At 38.3% G+C, this 17,079-nt stretch overlaps 1 protein-coding gene across 1 annotated transcript in view; it reads left to right on the top strand.

Annotated features, from left to right (window-relative positions):
• The window catches only part of LOC121436883 (retinal guanylyl cyclase 2), an 82,292-nt gene that overhangs the window by 11,388 nt on the left and 53,825 nt on the right, over positions 1 to 17,079 (top strand). The window contains exons 3-4 of the mRNA XM_041636786.1: positions 11,497 to 11,851; positions 13,202 to 13,286. Coding sequence (XP_041492720.1) covers positions 11,497 to 11,851; positions 13,202 to 13,286 — 440 coding nt within the window. The remainder of the gene's footprint in view (positions 1 to 11,496; positions 11,852 to 13,201; positions 13,287 to 17,079) is intronic.

Below are 17,079 nucleotides of genomic sequence, written 5' to 3'. Positions count from 1 at the left end.
ATGCATGTATGTAAGTTAAAGTCACTTAAGGCCTAGAAAAGTAAAAAGAATTAGAAGGGGGGAAAAAGTAGAATAAAGAGGAAGACAGGAAAGCAAAGGAGCTGTTTTTTTTTTTTTTTTTTTTGGATTTTTCGAGACAGGGTTTCTCTGTAGCTTTGGTGCCTGTTTCAGAACTAGCTCTTGTAGACCAGGCTGGCCTCGAACTCCCAGAGATCCGCCTGCCTCTGCCTCCCGAGTGCTGGGATTAAAGGCGTGCACCACCACTGCCGGGTTCAAAGGAGCTGTTTATGTTAGAGAAATACACATAAAAGCTTCCTCTCCCCCTTCTTCCCTCCTTCTCTCTCTGCTTTTTTTCTTCCTTCCTTCCTACCTCTACTCCTCTCCTTCTTTCTTCCCTTCTTCCCTATCTCTTCCTCCCTCCTCCCTCCCTTTCTTTCCCTTCCTTCCTTTTTTCCTACCTTCTCCCTCCATGATTCTTCTTTCCTGATCCTTCTCTCTCTCTCTCTCTCTCTCTCTCTCTCTCTCTCTCTCTCTCTCTCTCTCTCTCTCTCTCTCCTTCTCCTTTTCTTTCTGGCCAAGTTCTCATTATAGCATATGCTAGCCTGGAACTTGCAATTCTCTTGCTTCTACTTCCTAAATGTTAGAATTCCAGTTATGTGGACCAACTCTCAGCTCATATGGTAGTTTCTATAGGTTGGAAGTTAGACACAGACAGTAAGCATTTTCAAAAGTGGTTAGAATGGCCTGTGGATAAATTTCAAAGTTCAAGAATTTTTTAAGGATATTATATTAGTGCTATTGAATCTCACTATAAATAACAGAGAACTTAACATGTGTTATCCTAAATAATTGTTACTTTGCAAAGTGTGAAACAGAGAACTCTAGTGGTGATCAACCCAGCAAATCAATAATGCCATCCAGTTTTTCACTGTTACCACTTTGCAAGTCATGCCATGCTAGCTTGTACTCATGAACTGGTTCTCCTTAAGGTCCTCAAATGACTGCCACAATTCCAGACATTGTACACAGGTATAGATATTCAGAAATGCAAAACAAAAACGTTCCTTTCTTGTATCTCTGTTCAATATCGAGAAAATATTCCTCTGAAGCTATCCATGTAGACTTTCCCCGATACTTCTTTGTTACAACTGTGGCTCTTACCAATGCCTGGTTCCATAATCTGGAGAGATGAATGAGGCTGCTGTGATATAGTCTATAGTTGCCAGCAGAGTAGGAATAAAACTGAAATTCAGTTAGCAAAGAAGAAGGGAGATTGTGTCTAATTCTCACATCCCTCAAATGATATGCTGTTGATCCAGTTTTTATTTCTTTGTACTATTGATTTTTCTCTATGAACAAGCGATTCAGATAAAATTTAGGATTACATATGATTTCCTGCCTTGATAGCAAAGATTTCTCAGATTGTTTTTCTTTTAAGAAATCTGACTCACAAAATACCGATAGTACTGCGTTTGTTCTGTATCACTGCTGATATGTCTATTAGAAAACTGTCTTTTAGGAAATACGCACACCTGAAAACAACTGTTCAATGTAGTCAGGAGTGACGGGACTCCCTTAAATTTTGCTCAGATCAGTCATTTTGTGTTGTAATTATACACAAATGATCAGGTTGTAAATTTTGTGCCTTCGGAACCAATGAGACAGGATCATATATAGTCTCCTTTAGTCATCTCATTGAAAAAAGAAGTGTGTGTGCGTGTGTGTGTGTCTGTGTGTGGTGTGCATATATATATGTGTATATATATATATATATATATGAACACATATTTTTGTATAAAAATTCAGACCTTACACTCTAGGTATTTGATTCAATTCCTTTGGACTTGTGCAAAACATAAGATAATTAACACCAAAAAAAAAAAAAAGATGCCCTTAGCTTGGTTGCTAGGCAGCCTGTACTCTGCTTTCCACAATGAAATAGAGAGCGACAACAAAGCGTACAGAGCTTATTTTTCTAAAGAGCCTCCTTAGATGCATTTCTGCTTTCACTTTTCAGGTGCATAGGCTAAACCCGTAGAACTAAAGACTGTAAAGAATGATAGGAGGCGGGATAGTTAGCCTATGTCTCTCATGAGCAAAACCCCCATTTTAAAAAACTTCCTCCTCTAAAAGGTATTTTCGAAGGCAGCTGGTATAGCAGGAAGAGACTATAATGAGGATTAGGCAAACTTGGGTCTGGACGCTAGCTCTAAGTTCATTGGTGAAGACTTAGTTACAGACCAGTAGGAGTAAGAAGTTGTTTAACAGGATGACTGTAGATAACATGCATGCTTTTCAAAAAAAGTAGAAGAAAGGCTTTTTAAATATTTTCATTATTAAATTATAGATTGTATGAATGATGCCTTATTTATATTAGTAATATGATAAGTACCTTATTTAAAAGCTAAAATACAAAGACTAAAACAAAGCAAATAAACTATCAAAGAGATGAATACACAGAGATTTCAAAGTCAAGAAGGGCTGAGATGTTTACAGAAACAAAAAAGCTGTCCTTAAGTTTCCATCTTTCCCCTTCATCAGAAATATTCACTATTATGTGGTTTAGGGTCTTTATTTTTGTATACACCTGTATTATTATAAATATCATGTATATATATGATAATGTCATATATACAAATATATTATATATACACAGACGATAATATCACATTTAACAGTTTTTAGTTAAGTACAAGTATGTTTCTGTCTCTGTATCTATCTCTCTCTCACAGGATCTCATGAATCCCAGGCATACCATGAATTTATTACTTAACTAAGGCAGATGGTCGTGGACTCATGATCCTCTTACTACTATTAGTGGCTACTATACCCAGCAGTATTTTACATATAGTATCCATCTCAGTATCATTCAATGATGATATTGCAGAAATCAAAAGTTTATGTGGGACGTATCTTACAACAATACCAGCAAAATTTACCTTATACACAAAATAAACTTACTTTCATTTGCATTTCTAAGTCATTCCATGCTTTCTGATAAGACTGCAAAATCCTCTCAAAATAATTTTATACATGGTAAAACCCGTAAAATCCCTTATCAACTTTGTTTTTCTTGAGGCTCTTTGCTTTCCCGGTCCCATCTAAGCTTACGCTTTTTAAGAGTGCCACACAGCTATTTGTCTGAAATTGCCATTTTCACCTTACACATTCCTATTTCCTCTCTTCTGTACTGGATTCACCACGTTTCATAACTCTCACGACTCCCGTTTTTCTTGATTTGTTCTCTTATTTATATTTGTCCAGCACATCTCCTACTAGCCTCTGAAAAGGGCATATGTGGTAAATACTTGAAGTTTTGTGTGTTGGGAAAGTCTTTAGTCTATCTTTACTGTATCAATCTTGGTGAAAAATCATTTTCCTCAGTCCTTTAAAGTTGACTTTCCTTTATGGGAGCAGCGAGGGACTGGGGGCTGAATTTAGGGTCTCATACTTGCTAAACTACCACTCTACTGCCGGCTAAATTTCCAGTTTTATTTAACTTTTATTTCTGATGCTATGAAATATGATAATATGAGTCTTTAACACATCTTACAGTTTTCCTTTGGTAGATCTAGTTATCTAGAAGCCCATTCTTCCTGGGATATTTCTTTATATCATTTATTTGATATTATTCTCAGTAATTTTGTCTTAATTATCTCTCAGAAGACAATTAGGTAAGATTCTCTAGATTTTCTTTTATATTAAAAGTATTGACATTGTTTTATTTAAATAAGTGATGAGGACCTGGGGATGTAGCTCAGTTGGTAGAATTTTTATCTTGTGATCAGAAAGCTCTGGTTTTAACCTCCAGTCCTGCATTTCAATAATTCCATCACTCAAGGAGGTAGAGGAAGGAGGATCACAAGCTTAAAGTTATTCTTGGTTACATAGAAAGTTTGGGATCAGTCTGATATACATGAGACCCTGTCTGAAACAAACAAATAAAACTACAAAACAACAAATAAGACTTTTTAATTTTTGTTCCCCCCACTTTTGTTCTTTCCTTTCTCTAGAGACCCCTGTACTGTTTTATACGCCTACAAGTTGATATACTTATTTTCCTTAATTGAGTGAGGACATACGGTATTTGTATTTCTGGCTTGTTTTACTTAAAGTAAGGTGTTTCAGTTTATACTGAGACAAATGACAAAATTTTCTCTTTACCAGGTGAGTGGCCCAAATGCTTCCTTCCCCTTGTCTGTTCATTTGCGGAGATAATGCATCTGGGTTGCTTTCATAGTCTGCCTCTTCTGAACAGTGCTGAAAAGGTTCAAGGACCTGTATGTTTTATCTGCTTTCTCTATATGCTGGACTGATGATTTATTTTGTTATTCTCTTATATATCTCATATATTTGATTTAATTTATCTTATGAATTTCTCAACTTTGTGTTCTTAGTCTTCTACCAATTCTTTAAAAAAAATCCTAGTTACAGCAGATTAATTTCTATTTTATTGGTGTTTTGTTTCATCAAGGACAAACCACATTTGTCCTTCAGTATTTATAGAACATTGGTTTCAGATTCTCTCCAGATATCAAAGTGCATGCATTCTCATACTTAAAATTTTACAGCATTTGTAGATAGCCTATGATCATCCTCCCACATGCTCTGAATCAACTTTAGATGATTTGGGATTTCTAATACAAGTGTTATAGGGGAATAACAGAAAAAGCTTCAAATATATGTGCATTCTTTTCAAGTATATATACATGCAAATATATGCATGCATATTTATGTGTATGCAAATGTTTGTTGGGGTTTTTTTTTGAGATCCACATTTGGTTGAATTTATGAGCATGGTGCTCTTATTTTTTTAAAATATCATAGTTTCTTTGAAACTCACTTCTGTTTTTGCCCTTTAGTTCCTCATTTTTCATGTTTCTTTGTTTTAATCATTGTATTTCCTGTTAGAAGCTTTGCTTGGTTAGCTGACAATCTAAACATCTGCTTATGGTTAAGAATTTGAAGGTAGGTGTGTTGCCTAGTGAGCTTCTGCAGAGAGCGGTTGGCTAGCCACCTGTTGTTCAATTTTATTTTGCTTGTTTGTTTTTGGTTGATATCTGTTACGTTTTGACCCTTGGGACAGTGCTGTCTTCACAGAAGAGACTTCATAATCTTGACTGCAGAATCTGGGCATAAATTTGGGTGAATAAACCTGAGAGTCTCACTATCAGTCTCAAGAATACTTTAACTTCATCACTGGTCTTGTGCCCCATCTCAATTCCAAGTTTCTTTGTTTCCTTTGTTTTGGTTCTGGAGCTGCTGTGAATCAGCATAATGCATTCTGTTTTTTGTTTTTCCCAGAGGTCTTTCTCTTCTCCGTGGGTATCAGGACAGGGAGATATCTAAGCATTCTTCCTTCAAATCCAGAAGACTTTTCCCTAAGGCTTAGCCTTACCCCCACTAGCATAGTGCTGAGATCCTCTACTGATTCTTTCTAGTGTTCTGAGTAAGCATAGTTGCTTGCTGCTTATCAATACTTTCCACTGAAGATACTTAAGTTTGATTGGCCTTCACTCTGCAAAATCAGTTGCCATTCCTACAGCCACATTCTTTCTTCATGATCTCTGGCTCAGATTTGCAGGCAACTTTGATATTGCTAGTTATGAAACACTGATGTTTCTGTTCCTTCTTCTTCCTGTACCAGGAAGTTATAGACAAAACATGAAAAACAAAAGAATTATAAAAGGGTGCATATGATATTCCTTTGTGTTGTCTTCTACAGATCTGTAATTAATTCAATAAGTATTTAGTAAGCTCAGACTTAGAACATTGGTTAAAAGCTTCAATAAGACTATCTTGAATATACTTAAAGTCTGTGTCTTCTCTTCATTTTAAAGTGCACACAGTAAAGTGCACACAGAATTCTGAGAATCAGATGAGTGAGGACAGTAATGAATTTGCCTGATACTTAATAAGCCTTCAATAAATGTTAGCCATTATTCTTAATAAAGTAGTTATTATTATTACTATGACTCAGGAACTCTTCAAGGACTATAATAGAAAACAAAATATGAACAGATCCTTGTCCCAATAAAAAAATGGTTTTAAAATTTGGGGACATTGAGACTACAACTGGTCACAGATTCAAGACTGGAACAAGGGGCATAAACGCCACATTTACAGGATGATGTTGCCAGGGACAGGAGCTCCTCCTCATAAATACAAACAATAGCAGGCATTGTGTATTCAGTGTTGACTGAGCTTTCTGTCCTACCCAGTCCCTCTATGTTAGCCATGCCATCCACAACCATTTGGTCCCAAATAAACACACAAAGGTCTATGTTAATCATAACCTGATTGACCCATTAGCTCAGGCTTCTTATTAACTCTTATAACTTATATTAGCCCATTATTCTTATCTGTGTTAGCCACGTGGCTTGGTACCTTTTTTCGGAGAGGCAGTCACATCTTGCTTGCTCTTTGTCTGGCTTCCTCTCTGTCTGGTGTGACAACTATAGACTGAAATTTCCCTCTTCCCATAATTCTTGTTGCCCTGCCTCTACTTCCTGCCTGGTTTCCCTGCCTATACTTCCTGCCTGGCTACTGGCAATCAGCATTTATTTAAAATACAAGTGACAGGGTACAGACCATTGTCCCACAGCAATTCAGTATTTGCTCAGTACTAAGTAGTTTACATAAATGATCTCATTATCATCAAACCAACTCAGAAAGTACACAATAGCATCTATATTTTATGTGGAAGGAAATTAAAACTCAAGCAGTTTCCTAAAGGTCAAGGCAAGTGGGATTCCACCCAAGACTGCTATCAGAACCTGACTATGGAAGCGCACATCAGGCTTGCTGTGCTTTTATTGTGCTTAGCTGGGCTGGTGCTCATTCCTTACTACAGGAAGTAACAGAACTAAGTGACAGATATTTTGATCTGAACATGTTTATTGGATTGTTTTCCTTTGATGTAGGAGGTAGTAAGACGTTCCAAGGATCTGTGAAAACAGCAGTAAATCAGAAAAGAGAGATTTAGGGGTGGGAGACTACTGGCAAACTTCCTAATTTGGTCTCAGGATGAATGAGCAATGATTATCACTATGCACCTGGATACTTGGGCACAAAATAGGCTTCTGAAGTTAGGTTTTGATGCCTTAATTCTTTCCTTTTTATTGTACTCTGTTGTTTGTTTCAAATGAAATTCTGTTGACTACAGTCATATATTGCTGGAATGCATATTTTGGATATTTTCCCCAAATGTGGCCTTGTATGGTTTCTTAGGATGTTCCATATACCTAATGTCTTCTATTATCTTAAATATGAGTGCTTGGCAGGTGGCCGTTAAGCTGAAGGGGAGATAGTTTGGGCTTGGAGCTTTCTAGAAGAAGCCCAGCAGACAGGGTGTAAAGAAAGATTTCTCAAACTTGACAGTGACCACAGTTGTCTATCTGTCTCACTCTCTGTAAAATAAGAATATTGTATCCATGAGCATCATATCAAAAATTTGTTCTTCATCTAGTTTTTGGCTAAGTCCATGGTTTGTGATTATGAATTATTGTACGTATAATTTTGTTTCTTGTTTTTTTAGACAGGGTTTCTCTGTGTAGCCCTGGAACTCACTCAGTAGACCAGGCTGGCCTGGAACTCAGAGATCTGCCTATCTCTGCTTCCCTAATGCTGGGCTTATAGGTGTAAGTCACTAATGCCTGGCATAAGTATTGTTGTTAACAACAGAAATTAAATTAACTTAAAGTTTTAAAATCTCTACATGTATTCAGCTTCTTGTTTGAAAGTGATGTTGCTATTTTTGTCATTTAGGTAATGACTTTTTGAGGAAGTAGATTTTAATGTACACTTCTGAGGACAAAGTTCCTTCGAAGGCGGTTGGAGGGCTTCTCATAGCGCACAACAAATCTGAAGTGATGATAATCAGCTTGAGAATTGCATAAACCGCTGAACAAATTCAAGTATCACTGCTCCTTACTGTGACCTTCTTCTCATCTTTAAAAGTTCTAAAAGGCTTAGAATAGAGTTATCTAAAGTCATGAAACAAAAACCAATGGTATGTCTTAATTGCCATTTATTTAATTCACTTATTCAGGTTTCGATCTACACGGTAGGCAAAAACAGTAGCACAGATCATTAATGGTCTTACCATTCTGGACTGGGATATCAACAAAGTCATCTATCTGGCTGGTGTTCTCGTCAATTCTGTCTTGCTTCTTGTTATAGTTTTCTATTGCTGTGTCAAAACATCATGACCAAGGCAACTCACAGAAGAAAGTGTTTAATGGTGCTTACAGTTTCAGAGGATGAGTTCGTGACTGTCATTGATGGGAACATGGCAGCAGGCAGGTGGGCGTGGTCCTGGAGCAGTAGCTGATATCTTACATCTGATCCACAAGAAGAAAAGGGAGAGAGGGAGAGAGGGGAGAGGGGAGAGAGAGAGAGAGAGAGAGAGAGAGAGAGAGAGAGAGAGAGAGAGAGAGAGAGAGAGAGAGAGACTGAGCCTGGTATTGGCTTTTGAAATCTCAAAACCCAACCCCACTGATCCACCTTCTTGAACAAGGCCATGCCTACTCCAACAAGTCCACGCCTCCCAATTCTTCAAACATTTCCACAAACACAGGACCAAATATTTAAACATTTGAGTCTATGGGAGTCAGTGTCTTTCAAACTACTTCTTTATGGTTTTAGTGAGAAGCCAGGCCAGGGCCTTGTTTCATCGTTCTCGTCTTATTTTTATCATTTGCCTCAAATACAACTAGAGAACTTTTGTAACTGATACTAACACAGAATGTTTTGGACTTTGAACTTACACAAAGGGAAAGTTTCCATTGCTAAGGAGTGGAACAGGTGAAATAGGCCTGAAGGCATGTCATGGACAGTCGGCCATGATGACAGCTCCTTCTTTGTAATTGAATGCTGTTGCCAGGCTTTTCTCTTAACTTCAAGCCCCTTGTTCATTATACCTTTGTGGCTATGAGGGCACTCACATCAGATCCCCATCCCCCTATGTATGTGTGTGTGTGTGTGTGTTTACAGTATGGCATAGGCAAGAGAATCCCAAATAAGCTCCAAGTTTCATTAATCTTAGGGTGTTGCTGTCAGTTAGTTCTCACAGGAGGCTGCCTAAGAACACAGATGGCAGGATTGACTGGCCAGCAGGAAACAGTGCAGTGCGTCAACTCAGAGGCAGATTTTTAAAAAGAGTTTCAATATTTTATTTTGGTAGTAGATAGATAGATACAGTCTCTTTCCCAGAAAGCTCGGTGCCTTTCAAAACAGAATACTAGCATTCTTTGCTGCTTTCAGAGACTTGCTGCCCTGCGGGTGTTTAAAAACTAGTTTTTTATTTTACTAGTATTGATTTTGCACTTTGCCTTCTTTCCTTCACTTTGTGTCATAACCCACCAATGTCTCAGAAAGAGTTGGGCTGTTGCAGGAATACTAAAGGCAACCACTGTCCAAGAAAGTCAGGACATATGATTACTGAAAACTTCCTAAGGGATCTCTGTGTATGGTTGTCCACTGAAGGTGGATATCTTGTTTTGATCTATTTCTAATCTGTTTCTGAAGGGTGTGCGTTGGGGTTGGGTAGAGAGTTCATCGAAACAGAATTCAGGAGATTGAGACTTAGTAGTCGAAAACATTGAAAGAATACAGTAGCTATCCAGAAAAAATGAGGGATACTTATTAGAGATGGTACAAGGGGTTTGGAGGTGAAGATCTGGGATATGTTGAGACTGAACATGCAAGTAAAGTTATTGAAGTAAGCAGCTGACTATTTGAGTCTGTCATATAGGAGAGAGGTCTGAGTTGTAACCTTAACTCAGAGTCATGATATAGTTATGTCATTTCGATTCATAAAAGCAGAAGTGGTCACCAAATGAGAGAATATAGATAGGAAGGAAGATAAAGACCTGAGTTTGGGTACTCTAATATGAACAGAACAGAAAGATAAACAAGGACCTATATGTAGGCCAAATAAAAATAACTGCTTGCTAACTTCAGTCCCTTAACAAGTCCAAAAGTCGAGAATTTTTAGAAGAATTTAGAAGCAGAAGAGACTACAGCCAGATTTTTCTCCCAATCAAAAATACTAACACAAATATAGGAACCCTGTATTCTAGCCCTGATTTTAGGCTTGATTGAGTGAACTTATTAGATTACTTGGTGTCTCTGAATCTCCCTTCTCTAAGTATAAAGATACCTAGTCAGATGACATAAAAGGTTATGATAGTCATAATTCTGTATTATCATTTTAAGGAGACATTGAGTGAGGTAATGTGGGATACACCCAAACATTCTTTTCTTAAGAACAGGCCTTTTTCCCTAATTTTAGATATATTAGAATCCCTAGGAAGCTTTTTATAATCCTGATCCATGGGTCTCAAATTTAGCATCTCAGTTTGTTGCTATGAGCTCAGTGTTGACATTCCTTGGGTGATGCTAATATGTAGTCATAGTTGTACCATCATATTCTATGTAAACAAAGCTTGGCACTATTCTGTTACTACACTGCTCTGCATATTTGCTTGTGTTTCCAACACAAACATAACTCGGTTAATTTTAAGTATTTTTTTTTCTCTCACATGAAGCCTGCCACAAGAGGTTAGTTTTGTAGACCTTAGGATACAGAGACAGTGAGCATCAACTTTCCTCAAAACTTGGTAAAATGACATGATCGTAACCTTCTTGACTTCCATGCTGTATTTGAAATGCTATAGGAAACCATGAGGCCATGGTTGTGGGGGCTGCAGAGTAGAAGAGTTGTTTGATCTTTCTCTTCATGTTTTATGATAAAAGATGCAAGATTTATTCTAAAAATAAGTTACAAGGTTAATGAACAGTGTAGCAGGCATAGTCAAGCAATTTTCTGTATCAAACTACTTACTGACTTACAGTGTTTTCTTATCAGAGTATTGCAACTTTGCAAGCCAATAGGATATACAATTTGTTGATTTGAATGCATGTTGTCTAGTGTGTAGATATGCATTTAAAATGGAATCTTAGTAGCCACTTCTCTGAGAGGTATGTGTTTAGGAGACTAGCTATTTTGGACGAAGACAGGAGGTCATAGCCATAGATTATGGAGTTCCGTTATTTACAGTCTTGCAGTACACACTTATTACCCTAGTAGTGCAAAGAAGTGATTTTTTTCCCATGTGCAGTGCACCAATAACTAGTCTGGTAAATTTCCTTTGAACTCCCCTTGTCTAGTTCATGCTTGTGTTTTATGTTTTTTTTTTTTTACTCTAAATCACTTTTTTAGCTAAGGAGCATAAACATATACTGTGTATGACTTGGTTCGCTCATAAAATTGTCATATTTGATATGTTTAAAGATGTGGAGGCCTTCGGGAAATAACAGAAAAATTCAGGGGAGAAACCAAGCAAGTCCTCAGAACTATTTTCCCCCTCTGGGTCTTCATAGCTCTGCTGCATTCAGACGCGTGGCACATAATAATGAAGACAAGCTTGGAATATACCCTGAAATTGCTCTAGGGTGACTAGGGCTCAAGATAATTGTAATTTTTAAAAATAGGTTTCACCGTTGTTTGGAACCATCTATAATTCAATTTACTTTATCGCACAAGCCATGAATAAGGCTATGAAAGAAAATGGACAGACTAGTGCTGCCGGCCTGGTCCAGCATTCCAGAAACATGCAGTTCTATGGCTTCAGCCAATTGATAAGGACAGATTCAAATGGGAATGGAATTTCTGAATATGTAATCCTGGACAGCAACGGGGAAGAATGGGAACTCCGCAGCACTTACACTGTGGACATGGAAACTGAACAGCTTCGGTTCAGAGGGACACCCATTCACTTCCCTGGTGGCAGGCCCCCTAGCGCAGATGCAAAATGCTGGTTTGCAGAAGGGAAGATCTGCCGACGAGGTAAGGAATGGGAAGTCACTGGGCATCAGTGTGGTTTACTGTGGGTTATAGGGGCACTTCTTTAAGACAAGGTCCATCTCAATATTGAAACACTCACAAAGACATACGTTTGCGTTTCAGATTGCACAAACGTCTTAGTATTTTATCTCCTTGATTTTAAAATAATCAGAACCACGAAAGGCACTTTCCTGTCTTAAAGAATCATTCACAATCTGAAAGCTAACCCATCACTGGACCTGAAAGAGGTCTCAATCTTTCTCCAAGACATAATTTTAATAAAACAAAAGTGTCTTCCGTTCCCCTGACTTTAGATGGCTGTGGCCTGTGGGGTTTTTTTTTTCTGCTAAAAAAGATCACCTGGGTATCCCGTGATATATTCAAATCCTGTCAATCAGATTCTACCACAAGAACACCATATTTGCACCCCTCCTCTCTGAACTACTATTATACTAAAATTCTCTGCCTTATAGATTAGCACAAAATCAATTTTCAGTTGTTTCTTGTGTATTGGTTGTGTCTCCTTACCCCCAAAATGTACTGCTCCCTGAGGGTAGGAACCACAGCTAGTAATTCTGATGTCCTTTAGCAGATTGATTGACTGGTAAGACTCTTCTAGGTTTTGGGAGAGGGAAATCTCATCAAACCTCTGAGAGCCAGAGGGTACCTTTAGAAGGACCCACAGTATTCTGATTTAAGTATTTGCCTATGCCTTTCCAAAACCAAGAGCATCTATTTGAAATAGCCTGATTTTATTTTAACAGGACACATCCAACTGTCTCTTTACTCACATCATCACCTATTTCCCCCTGAAATATTTGTAATCTATTTAGATACTTAGATTTCATAGAGACCAACATATATGCTTATGAAGACACTATCAAAACTGGACTGTATCTCACCCTTGAAAGACAAATAATGATATAATTCATAAGGTCTGTGGGCTCAGATGGATTAAGAAGGCCTTTTATTTTAGACAGCATAATACTCACCCTTCACAGGTAAGATACCACACCTATTCTGAAGAATTTTATTGCTGTCCAACTTAAATGAATGCACTTAAAGTTTTCCATTTGTAGACTTTTTCCTCCAAAGAAAACACCCTGGTCAGCCTTAATTCGTGTGATTTGTTATTGTCAGAGTGGTGAGTGGTTTTGCTTTAGAACAGTGAAATTGCTTTCTTGTCCATAAAGTCAACAAGACAGACTGTGCTGTAGAAAAATGGAATTAGGTTAGGTACATGTGGCTTGATTTTAGAGTCACCAGGAAGCACAAGGAGTCGCTCTGTGGTGCGCTGTATTTACTGCTTTTCCATTCCAACGCTGTTCTTTTTCTTTCGTTCCCTCTCAGCAGATATCGACCCCGCCTTAGCCATGATGGTCTGCCTTGCTTTGGTTGTAGCCTTGCTGTCTATTAATGGATTTGCTTACTTTATAAGGTACATTTTTTGTTCTTTTTTGTGTACACAAAACGGAAGTCCACAATAGCCTTGTTAATATTGATTTCCAGGAAGTCATGTTTCAGTACAATTGCCCACTGATTTTCTTTGCCATAGTGATTTACCATCTCTACTGGCACCATTTAGAGTGAAGTGTTTTCATGATGCTGAGAATAACTTTCCCGGTTGTAGTGTCAGTGGTGATGTTGCCTATGAGTAGATCTGGCTCTCAACATAATGGTGAAGTAAAAGAACCATGGTTTTAAGCTTCTTTATTACTGCCTATCTATGGTAACTCCCATACCACCCACCCCCGCTGGAAAAGGAACCATCTTCTTCCCCAAATGGTATGGTAGGGAATAGAGTTGGAATATTGTAGGCAGACTTTGGCTAGACTCTAAGCTTTATAAATAGTGGTGCTAATTCATAAGTCTGGAACACCAGGTTCTGCTTTCTTGATCACTCAATGTATAGAAGCAATTGCTGCTAAGGCTGAAGATCTGAGTGTAAATCCTGGGACCCACAGTGGTGAAAGAAGATAACTGACTTTGACAGACTGTCGTCTGACCTACACAGGCATGCTGTGTTACATGAGTGCTCAATACCCGCCCCCCTCCATGCACACACATAAAATACATAAACCTATTTTAGGGGCTGGAGAATAGCTTCAGGGGTAAGATTGACTGCTGAGTTTGGCTCCCAGCACCCATGTCCGGTAGCTTACCACTGCCCAAAGCTCCATTTCCAAGGACTCTGATGACCTCTTTTGGTTTCTGCTGACACTGCACTCATGCCATGTCTAGAAGTACATGCAAATATACATATAATTAAAAATAAAATCTTAAAACGAGATTATAATGAAGATTAAACAAGCAAAAGTGAGTAAAGCACTTACCTTAGTACATGACTCAGAATAGGCACTCAATGAATGGAAAAACTTAAGCCCTTTGTAGATATGCTGGATTCTCCTGCTAATTGTTGTGAACTCAGAATCTCCATTTGGACATCTATGTCTCTCTTTTTTTCCCCCCACAAGATATGGTTTCCCTGTGAAGCTCTGGCTGTCCTGGAACTCAGGCTGGGCTCGAACTCAGAGATCTACCTGCTTCTGCCTCTCCAGTGCTGGGATTAAACATGCGTGCCACGACCACCGAGCAACATCTATACCTCTTGACCAGGATATCATGATCTGGATTTCTACTGTTCTTCTTCCTTGGATACCCCTCTCTATTCATCAATATTGTCATTACCATTAACTCTTGGTTCCTCCCTCAAATCCCTTAACAGGTGGTGACATGTTTCTCGACTGGTCTGAATGTCACTTAGTCTGAAAATCCTTTCTTCTGATCTTTGTATTTGAAGAGTTGGACTGTGTCCATATGAGAGTAATTTGGGGATAGTGAGAAATGAAGTAGATCTCTCTTTTCTACCTTGTCATCTCTTCGTAAGGCTAGTCCCAACAGTAGTACGGATGGACTCATTGGGAGTAGAACTGTTTGGGTACATCCCAAGAAAAAGTACATAGAGTGTATGATCTTTGGCCAGCCACTGAACCTCATGGCCAGGATTTTCTCATTTGTACAGTGAAGGAATTAGCTTAGATGATGCTGAAAAGTTCTTTCAACTTTGCTATTTTAATGAACTTACAAAAATGAGATTGAAACCATCATAGGAGGTGTTATTCTTCCTATTTAATATATTAGTACCTAGTAAAAACTTAACACACACAAAAGACTAGGTAGGTTATGAATTGATAAAACACACTTGATAAAGCAAAGCAAGTTTTTTTTCTTCTAACTTCTGTGGCTGGGATATATCACTGCTAAGAACAGAAATTTAATATTCTTTATGTGTTGTCAAATAATTTAATATTTAATTAGCTTCCTTAGATTCTCATCAAAAACAAATGATGGACAAGAACCTCCACCCCCGAGATTTTAGGAGTCATAGGCTCTTTCCACCCAGTCAGCTGCTTATATGACTAATTAACATCCCCAAATGATAATTCTTGCTGGCCTTTTAAACTGAATGGTTTGGTACTCTGGGCTTTGAGTGAGTCCAATTCATTAATCATTGGAAAGACAAGGAAAAAAGAAACAGAAGACCCACAAAGGTATGTGTGTATGTGGGGGGATAAGGGGTTGTTTGGAACTTGTGAGCTAAAGGGTAAAAAGACTGGAGAGGAAAATGACTGGAGAGGGACGTGATTAGAGAGGAAAATGATTGGAGAGGGAAATGAGTTTGAGACAATTGGTACTTCAAGTGGTCACAGAAAACTCAGAGACGAGAACAAAGCACACCATTTCCCAGAGTCTCCTGGTCCTTGGTTCCTCAGTTAACAAAGCATAAAAGGTACCCCTCTTTGCCGCCTTCCTCCCTCTCTCTGCCCACCATGGCTGCAATCAGAAGAGCTGAGTGGCTGCTGAGTTTCTGTAATAGATGATTACTTGTAGGAGAGCGACTCTCTGGTCTTTACTTTTTGTGTGTTTTGATTGTTTAAGGTTTTTTCTTTCTTTTTTTTCAGAAAGAAAGCCATGCAAAGAACCCAACTACCCCAAAACAAAGCATCCTTTGAACTCTTTTCTCCCTACTCCTCTGAACCAGATTGTATTGCCTCTCTGGAGAGCTCTTTGGAGCTTTGCAATACTAATGATGATAATGATAATAATGAGCCCTGCTACTTTCCTGGTGCTTCATGGTTTTCAGAGCACTTGTACATACATTATCTCATTTGATTTTCAAAACAACTCTCGAAAGCAGGGAATGTAAGGACTATTATCCAACTAGATAGGAGACACTGAGGCCTAAAGAGGTTAACTCATTTATCCAAGGTCACCTGCACCTGGCTAATTAATGACAGAATCAGTACCACCCCCTCCCCAGACTGGGAGTTAAATTTGCTTTCTACTAGATTGTATTTTGAAGCACAATTATTTTTACAGGTGTGCCTGCTTTAAGACAATTTTCTACACATATGAAACAGATAAGTTAGGGAGTGATGTTTTACTTTGCCAAAAGATTCATGTGCTTTACCCAAGAAGTCACTACAGGGCTCTTTTAATTTTCTCTGTGGGGCAGCAGCTCCCACTGTGATAAGGGACATATTTGTTGACAGACAATTAGGGACACATTAATTGTTTGTTTGTTTCCAAACCAGTGAAGTCCCTGAGAACAATTGAGTGGGTTTCTGGTAAAGTTACAGCGATGCTACAGAAGAAAGTCTCCTTAGGCCAACTTGGCAAAGCATTTGATTCAGTGGTTGTTTTTCTCACCCTGGCTCTTGCAGTGAACACATTGCATTATATTGAATTATGGAAAAGAAAACAAAATTAGAATTTAGCTTCAAGCACACACAGAGAGAGAGAGAGAGAGAGAGAGAGAGAGAGAGAGAGAGAGAGACAGAGAGAGAGAGAGAGACAGAGAGAGAGAGAGACAGAGAGAGAGAATATGACACAAACTAAGGTTCCTTCCTGATCCTAAATTGTCTGGGACACCCATGTGACTGTGTGAAATAGACATCGTACACTCTTATGTGTCTCCTAATTGATTTGTATAAAATAATTACATTGACTTCGAATTCATGGGCTTGTTTGGAGAGAATCATGTTTAAACCATGACTATGTAATGCTCAGACAAGAGATTAATTTGGTAAAAGGGAAAACAAAACAAAACAAAAAATCCGAGTCAGCCCACTTGTTTGGAGAAAGCAAACAACTGACTGGATTTTTCCACTTTTCAACCTGTTGCTTTGGCAACGCGTGCATGCAACTTTACAAGACAAGTGGGCAGAAAT

The sequence above is a fragment of the Microtus oregoni genome, unplaced genomic scaffold, assembly GCF_018167655.1.
Source record: "Microtus oregoni isolate MIOR12 unplaced genomic scaffold, Mior012 000050F_005, whole genome shotgun sequence".
NCBI lineage: Eukaryota > Metazoa > Chordata > Mammalia > Rodentia > Cricetidae > Microtus > Microtus oregoni.
The sequence above is the reverse complement of the archived record's forward strand: the minus strand, read 5'-3'. Positions and strand labels throughout refer to the sequence as shown.